General features: G+C 33.1%; 1 protein-coding gene across 1 annotated transcript in view; it reads right to left on the bottom strand.

Annotated features, from left to right (window-relative positions):
- Nucleotides 1-1,317: 1,317 nt before the first annotated feature.
- Nucleotides 1,318-9,493, bottom strand: part of LOC129223788 (neural-cadherin-like) — a 461,316-nt gene continuing 453,140 nt past the window's right edge. The window contains exons 26-29 of the mRNA XM_054858146.1: nucleotides 9,301-9,481; nucleotides 7,723-7,967; nucleotides 6,703-6,945; nucleotides 1,318-5,121 (exon numbers count right to left, since the gene is read on the bottom strand). Of these exons, the coding sequence (XP_054714121.1) occupies nucleotides 4,862-5,121; nucleotides 6,703-6,945; nucleotides 7,723-7,967; nucleotides 9,301-9,481 (929 nt within the window). The 3' untranslated portion in view covers nucleotides 1,318-4,861. The remainder of the gene's footprint in view (nucleotides 5,122-6,702; nucleotides 6,946-7,722; nucleotides 7,968-9,300; nucleotides 9,482-9,493) is intronic.

The raw sequence follows: 9,493 nt of genomic DNA, 5'->3' as shown, positions 1-9,493 counted from the left end.
GAGGGAGGAGAGTCCCTAAAAGCCCTATCTTTTCTTTTAATGTCCATAAAAATAAAAGTACGTTTTTAAGACTTCAATTTCAAAAAAAGTTTAATGTCCCCGGACCTCCCAGTTCTCAACTTTCATCAAAGATCGTTTAAAAAAGCGCTTTCAAAACTTCAATTTCGAAAAGTTCCGGACAAGAGTTTTCAATCCGAATCTATCCCCAATGTCAACAACGACCCTAAATTGCATTTAAAGGACTTCGATTTATAAAAAATCTCGGCGGAGAACCCTCGAAGCCTCCTTTCTTTAACATTGTTAAAGGTCATGTAAAATTGCTTTTTTTTCTTTTGGAACTTAAATTTCGAAAAATTATCGGGAAAGCTTCCCTGAAACCTATACCTCTTCCTAAACGCTAAAAGATGGGATCCATGGGAAGGCCATCGAACCTCATTCGCCCTAATTTTATCAAGGATCTTCTGTAGTAACATCTTTAGGGCTTTAATTCCGAAAAAATAACGCGGGAAAGGCCCCGAAACTCCCCTTCCCCTGGATCACCAAATAGACTTTAGAAATACAATTTCGAAAAAATTCCGGGGGAGAATTCTCGGACACCTACCTGTATGGACAATAAACAATAAGTGAACTTCTTCATGGATGCGAGGTTGCACTTCTAATACATACACGCTTGCATACATACATTTTTATAGACATAATTTTAGAGCTTGAAGGTCTTCGATATGATAACGTTGTGGCATGGGATGGGGTTCTGGGACTCTTGCCGGCGTCCGGCAAAATTTTTCGAAGTCAAAAAAAAAAAAAAAAAAAAAAAAAAATTAGACGATCGTTAACAATGTTGGAGGAGGATGGGAAGGGCTATTCTCCCACAGAAATTTTTTGAAGTTATTGTCCGAAATGTGCAATTATAGGTCATCTTTGATGACGTTGAGAGAAATGGGGTTCGGGATTTCTGGTATGGAAATGTTTCGAAACTGAAGTTCCAAAAAGCCCTTTTAGGCTGTTTTCGATTTTGCTAGATGATTTCCTCTGAATTCTAAGTTCGAATAAAACAGTTAAAAAGAAATGGATTAATTCGATGACTTCCTCCCTGCCCCCTTCTTTAATATGACCATCTTTAATTTACCTATTTTCAATACAAATATTATTGTACCCCTCAAAGCATGACATCATTTGTGGATGACGCTCAATGTATTATGCACAACTGTAATATGCTGCACTGAAAATAATTCACTAAATCAATTTGAATTTATTTAAAAAAAATCGGTGATCGATATTTACTAAAAAAAAAAAGACACACACACACACATCTTTAAATAGAATTACAATTCATCTTTATTCAATCACAAAGTTAAAAAATGATGTAAAATCAAAACTACATAAAAAAAACTCAGCTGCATCATTTACAGATGATTTATGAAACTGAAAATATTCAGAAAAGTGTTTTGTAACGAATGCATATTTGGAGGATTGTCAGACTGAGATTGGATCTTCAATAACTGCTCTCACGAGGTCAAAGAAATGTCATCATTTGAATTGATTAAAGTGAATAAAGCATACTTTAAGGGCATAGTGATCCAGAAACTATTCAAAATCAAATTATGAGTCATTTAAATTAAAATAATTCAAATCGTTGAATGCTCCAATCTTATTTTTTACAAAGCAAAGATTTAAACAAGTTGTCTATTAAAAAGTATTAAAGTATTTTACACCATAAGAAGATTTCTCGTTTACTTTCTATTCTCTAACACACACAAAAATAAATAATTACAATAATTTTTCTGGAATAATTTCAGTAGAAGACATTTCAACTGCAGTAAACTAATTTATACTTCGGATAAATAAAACGAAAGTATTTTAGTAGCTATTAAAAATAATTTAAAGTGAAATTTTTATTCATTAGAAGAAATGTTTTATTTAAAAAATTAATTCTTAGATAAATGTAAAAATCATATTAAAAACTTAACTATGCATAAGATGACAAATGCTAAGTCATATTTTGGACCAAAACCATTTTAAATTAAATGTTTTTTGATTTTGCAATGTTAATTTCAAAAGTAACTTTTTTTAAATATTCAATTTAGAGATGACATTGAGAAACGAATTGTATTCAATGCAAATGAGAAAAATTGCATATTATTTGATGTGTAGTATATCTTAATTTTCAATAAAGCGAAAAATCTAAAACTTGAATGAATAAACATTAAGTAAAATAAACTTTTAACAGTTACATGACCTCTAAAGTATGATAGCTGCACACAAGGCAACGATAAAATTTGAGCCACATCATCTCAGATCCAAACCAGGGGAATGTTAGTAGCACAAATCCACCATTTAAAAATGAAAAAATTAAAAAAAAGAAGAATCATACATAGCATAAAATATCAGAAAAAAATACATATGACTGAGCTGGGCTTTTATATTAATGTAATAAAAACATGGCAACTCAGTATGAACTAAGCCATCAAGAAATGCTAAAAATACACATTACATAAAGTCATTGTACACATTTAATACAAACACAAATTAAATAGTTTGGTCACAGACTAACCGTCAGAATCAAGTAAAAAAGAAGTCACCTACAGAAGAATGCAACCAGTGGTAAAATGTCGTGGAATTTGTACAGTTCTCAAAACAGCAAACGGGATGAATACTATATACATACTCTTAGTTAATTTTATTTCTTTTTGTTTACTTTTAATTTTTATAATGAAAACTTGCACAATTTATACCAAACAGTTTTTCTTCTCTCTTGTTCTTGCATAATAGCACAGACAAAAAAATTATGATGAAATCTAGTTAAATTATAATGTAATAGCTGAGATAGTTCTGTTATTTGTTTTATCTTAGCAGCTATTTAATTAATTACAGGGAAATTTTTAAATTATCAATGTTTACAATAATTTTAAAAAATTATTTAAAATTCAAACTTTAAAAATAATTTTTCAATTATACTTGTAGTAAAAGAGAAATTACTTTTATTGCAAATATAGTTTATATTGATAATGGTACTTAAACTATAAATTACTTCGTATTTATGAACAGTATTTCAACTGGAAGTTTTGAAATGATTACCATCATGTAATTTATTGTGCATTTACATTTTACTCATCCTCAACACTTCAGGAAAAAATGAAATGATTCAACTAGAAATATTACTAAATAAAAATGGACACCAATTCATTTGCGAATTCAGCTAAATTCTGTGCTGAGAATATGTACTTGGGATTTCAACTGGAAGTTTTGGAATAATTATCACTATGTTGCTTATGGTGAAATAAAATTTCGTTCATTTTTAACAGTTAGTAAGAGAACTGAAAAAACAGTGTCTTTAAATTTCAACACTGGTTGCATGTGTTGAGGTTGACTTAAAATAATGAAATGGTGTGCATGTTGAAGACATGTGGAACTTCCTATACAAGTGAGATAAGCTATGATGTAGTGTTTTATAGCTGTGCTGTTCCTAAAGTTTGGGATGAAGGAAGAATAGCACCGTAATAATTGTTAGGATCAGAGTTGGATTGGTAACATTATGTTCCTACTCAAAATATAAATGCAAATGGAATCATAAGACTTCATGAAAAAATGTTGTGAGAAAAGTTTTGATGTAATTCAAGTATGAGAAAGACTTAATTACTAAGAATTTATGAGTGTTCAAAATGAAATGGGAAAATTGCATAAATTAGTTTTACCTTATCACACATATGCTAATTAAAGTAAAAATCAATCTTTTGGCTTTTAAAAATTATACCACTCATAAAAATATCTTTTAAAGAGAATTTTAAAAAACATAATCATTAATATTTGTAGTTCAATACCAGGAAATGAAAATTGCTAGCATTAAATAAGCAAAAACATAAATGTGAACACTAAACCATAAAACTGGTTTTTTATATTTTTTGTTATAAAAGTTAATCCAAAAACTTCATATTGTGTTCGCAACAGTATTATCAATTTGAATGAGTTATTACATATGGACGGACAGTTTGCAGTAAAGTTTTAAATCTTTCTTCCAGAGAAAAATAACATTCACAAAACAAACAATAATATTATAATAAATACACTGAAATAAAAAAAAAAATTGGAAAAGCTGCATCATTACTTAGACAAAAGAAAATCAACTAATCTTCGAACTTATACAAAACAGCAATCATAAAAAAATGCACATATACTATAAACTATAAGGTGGCACTTGTGATGAAACTAAAACTAATTATTACATTTAAAAAAGTACTTAATATTTAAAAAAAATATCTTAAAAAACACAAGAGAAAAAGTATGCCACATTAGGAAAAGCAACATGTTTTTTTTTTATTTCACAATACATTGTTCAGTGGGAAACAATGACGTGTGTGGTTCAAATATGCACGTATGCATATGATGAATGTTGGCAGTATATGCACACTTGGGACCACAACAAATTATGGCAACCTTCAGTCAGTCATGAAAATGAAACAAAGTTGATGAAAATTCAGAATTGCTGCTCAGAAGGATGAAGAACAGCACGAGGATTCGAACATTGAATTAAGGCATCACAGAGCAAAGGCCGTAAACAGCTGCCGCTTAGTCCAATTTACATGCATCGCCGGCAAGTACGAATTTTGGACCACGAGGAAATATATGCTAGAGAAGAGACACAGGTGACTCATGTGTACATGATGGTCCAAGTTGATACGGATAATACATACATCAGTGGCCTTCATTTTTTTTTGGAAAGACTAATATAGACACACTTCTCCCCTGCTCAAAACTCGGCATAACTCACACCATGTGATCAGAATCCAGCTTGCAGCAAAATGCTTCACTTTAAAAGTCTCATAAGTTAAAAACATCATGGATTGGCAACTTGTTCCACAAAAAATCACTCCTCCTCGCTTTCTCCTTGTCCGTACATGTCGGCCAGTTTCTGGAATCGGGGTCCCCAACCGTTCAGGTAGTCGAAGTCATGGTCATTGTCATCGGTACACGATGCTAGGGAGCTGAGAGACCCTGCAGAGCTTCCACCACCCTCGTAGGCATAGTTCCGAAGGTCGTCGAAGGGCGGGACGTTGATGTCCATGTCCGCTTTGTCTTGGTGGTCGCGGATGAAGTCTCCGACATCCGGCTGTCCACCGGGGTGGGCTGGAGAATTATTCAGGGGTTAGAGACTTTGAAATATTTGACAAACATGATGCATGAATTTGTATGTTCCTATGTATAGAGCTCGCATAAATCATTTATTTTCATTTTTTTTTTTTTAAGTTACTCGAGGGATTTACATTGCATGTGGTGTGGGACACTTGAAGCTGTGAACTTCCTTCACTCAGTTAGATTCCCTTTAATTCCTGTGAATCGGCAGTCATGGTTCAGTTAGTACGCAATGCCACACTCCAAGTGAACATAGGTTATAGTTTTTGTTAGCAAGAGAACCAAGGTGTTGAGTCACATGAAATGAAGTGAATCTCACTGAGTGATATAAAATTAGTATACCAGGAGTCTATATAGAACATTTATGAGTATGTATTGCAAACTTAGTGAATTTACGTATCTTGCATGTAATAAATTCAAAAAAAGCTTTGAAAACAAATGAATAGTTTACATTAGCCCTGTAGGATACATGTAGTTAAGTTGTAAATTCATGATTCAAGCAAATTTTATGACCACAAATGGTTTATAGATGATGTCAGCATGAAAAAAGTGTTAAGAAGCTATGAGGGAAAAGGCCATGCCATAAATCAGAGATAAGAGCAAAATAGGAAGTATTTTTAAGAGTACTCAGGAGAATTCGATTCAATAAAACAAACATAAAATGTAAAAAAATTTTCATACATTTTGGATCTACATGCAAATCCATAGTCATCATTAGAGAAGACTGTCCGTGAATTTTAAAGTTTTATGCAGAGCAACACTCATGCTGTGTGCTCTAAAATCTAGATATTTTATTGTGCAAAGTTCATTTTGTCATTCTGAAATATAATTAAAAAAAAATATGCTAGGAACATTTTATAAATAAGGATGCAACAGAGGAAACAAATCTTTGAAGCAGTTATTTTTGTTAAATCATGCTGTCAGCTTTCGTGCAACTGTTTGGTGCCATAGGGTGCTCTTTTTCCTGAATGATAGCCAACTCAATCACAGTGAAGGTGAAGTATTTACAAAACTGAAGAGCATGTGGTGAACATACAATGTGACAATTTCAATTTACGTTTGTAGACCTGACAAACATGTTATTTCCATCAAACACAGGATGACTCTCCCCCCCCCCCCCACCCCCTTCTCACTAACAAGACACATTACAAATAGCAGAGTCTGAAATGAATACTGACATCAGAAAGAAACTGATGGCTGAAAGAGTCAAAACTTATTGCAAAAACTCTTTTATGTCACTACTAAATCTTACTTGAAAACAAGAACTGGCATTAAATTTAAAAAGAACCCTAGCTCAGATGAATCATTACTATTATCTAACAACACCAACTTTCGAAAAATCAAAAATTGGTTATATGTTTAGGAGCTATAATGACCAGACAGACATACGGATACAGAGAGACACGTATGTTAAACTTATTAACCTCCTCTTTTTGCTTGAAATAGAGAAAAATATAAAACCAAGGAATCTCTCAGATTTACATCTCTACCACATGATATGCTGTTTCCACAATGCTCATTTAGTTATTTTTGCAGTCAAAAGAAATCGATGAGATAGAAATATGAACTCAATACCTTGCCATTGGTGCGGTTCTCTCATCGGTCCCTTTTCTGGTCCAGACTTGGCCCCCATGGGAGAACCATAACCATCTATTGGGATTTGCAGGGTCTTGATGTCATATGCATTCATGTCGTCCTCTCCACCTCCCTCGTCGTCGTATACTATTATGTTTTCTCGCACATCGTCAATTATGTCCTTCTGGTCGTATGGTTTGCGTGACCTTATCCGAGAATAGGCTATCACAACCAGGGCCAGAACTGGAAGAGAAAGGTTAGTTCAATGATTTCAGCAACATTAAAATAACACAAAGATTCAAACAACTCAACCATTTGTTTGGAAGAACATAAGTTCTGGAGTTTTTCAACCCACGTACCCATTTTTATGTACCATTAATTATGCATATCTCCAACAGAAACACTTCAGTTGTGTTAAAATGTGTGACAATAAAGTTTAACTACATATAGCTAATTTAAAATAAAAAAGAAAATTTTAATTTAAATATATATATATTTTTTACAAAGTTTTATTACTCACACATAAGAATTCTGAGGAAATAATTTGTGGAAATGTTGAGATTTTTTTTTTGGTTCACAAATTTTTTCAATATTTGGATTCAGCTTGTAAAAAAAGTGCTACAAATCATTCTCAGCATAAGATTAATCCTGTACTTGCTCTTCAGATGAGTAAAAATCGAAAACACTTTTTCGTTGAAGTAAGTGGTCATTAACACAGGAGGTAAGTCACAATAACATCAACTAGTTCATTAAGTTATTTTTCAATCCCAGTCCAAAATTAAATGAGTATTACAATACTTTTTTTTTAAGTAGGATATCAAGGTATTGCCAAAAGTGTTTGTCACATTTGAAGCATTATCAGTATAATTTTGAATACTTTTTGGTAGTCAATCCTGTACCCATTACAGATTTTTGAATACCCTAAGTGGTTGCTCATATAACAACCAGTTCAAACAACTGATTTAGGTGGTTTTTTTAAAACAACAGACACTATGCATATTTTACAAAGAAAATACTTACTCAAAACTGCAAATATGCAGAAAACAATCAACGCCAGAGCTGCTACGCTGAGTTGCATCACCTTCTGCTCCCTCACAGCATTGCAGTGAATGCCGATGAACCCGCCAGGGCAGATGCACTGATAGCCCTGCCCGTCCGGCAAGTTGACGCAGGTCCCGCCATTTAAGCAAGGCTGCTCGGAAGCACACTCATCATCGTCGATGCAATCTTTCCCGTCTGGCGTCACTATGAATCCTTTGGGGCACCTGCAAATTACAGAGTCACATTATTAGATTAAAAAAAACAACCAAACTTGTCTAATATATTCAAGTACATATCATACACCTCCTACAATTGCAGTGCTCACTGTGTTAAGACCAACATAGCATAAACAGATTTTCATATTTAAAAAACACTTTTACAAATATGAATTTTATATAGCTTAAAATCATTTTAGTGGTGATATTTCCAAATTGATTTAAACATTTATTTATATTGAATATGAAAGTTTTCTGTAGCAACTACAGAAACTATGTGGTAGTTGGAGGGCTCTTTATCACAAACAGTGCCAAGTCTATCGCATATTTCTGAATGGTAAAGCTAATTACCGCTTTCTGCACGAATGTGTACAACTTAAAATGGAAACATGCAGTTCAGAATAAAATAAAAAAAGGATGGAATTAAAAAAAAAAGTTACAAAAAAAAAAAAAAAAAAAAAGATAAAACGGTAGTTATTACTTTCTTTTATTTATTACTTTAACTTTTTAGCCTATTTTTCACTCATAATTTTTAAGCATTTTATTTTTTGCATTTCTTAATGATGATTTGTAATAAGTGTTACGACTTATGTAGTACAAATACAAATGTGATGATCAGCAACAGGCTCTGGGCCCAGCTAGACTAATCCTAGTCCATTTATTAGTCCCCAATGAAGATCAATGGCCCTCTTAAAGCTATCCACCCCCATACTCATTACCACCTCTTGCGGTAAAACGTTCCAAGCATGGGCGCCCATATAGGGGGGCAAGTGGGGGCTTGAGCCCCCCCCCCCCTAGAAATTAGAACTTTCTTGCTTTTAGTACTTTGTTCTTTGCATAAATGTAAACACATTTCTTCTCCAGCCATTAATGAATAAGTTATTAAAAATGTCATATTTTAATGACTAAATGACTACAGTCTGTCCTGAAATTAGTTTCCATGAGAAAAATATACTACTAAACCATGGGGAAAATATTTGAGCTCCACCCCTACAATTTTGCATATGAGCGCCCATGGTTCCAAGTGCCCACAACCCTACTAAAGTAGTAGTTCCTCCTTATTTCCAGGTTAGCTTGAGATTTGAATAGCTTAAAACAATGACCCCTCGTCCTGCTTTCCGTGCAAAAATTTAATCCATTAATTTCTTTCATTTTGATAAATTGAAACAACTGAATCATATCCCCTCTGATTCTTCTGCTCGTTTATGTTGCAGACTATTTTTTCTGTTTTTTAATCTGTGTCGCAAGCTGTTGAAAAAAAAAATCAGCTACTAGATAGGAGGGTTTGATATATAAAAGAATACATATAAATATACACACTTTTGACTGCAATTTTACTTACATGCATTCATACAGCATCCAGAGATCTACACAGATAAATGGTGGTGGGCAGTAAACTCCAAGGCAGGGATTGTTCGATGGACATCCAGACTTCACATTCTGAGAGTCCAACACAATTGCACTTTGGGAGCCATTTTCCATGGGCAAATATCTTGTATCTAACCTTATATCATCCAAACACCCTGAAAAAGTGG

Source organism: Uloborus diversus, chromosome 6, assembly GCF_026930045.1.
Source record: "Uloborus diversus isolate 005 chromosome 6, Udiv.v.3.1, whole genome shotgun sequence".
In the NCBI taxonomy this organism is placed as follows: domain Eukaryota; kingdom Metazoa; phylum Arthropoda; class Arachnida; order Araneae; family Uloboridae; genus Uloborus; species Uloborus diversus.
The sequence above is the reverse complement of the archived record's forward strand: the minus strand, read 5'-3'. Positions and strand labels throughout refer to the sequence as shown.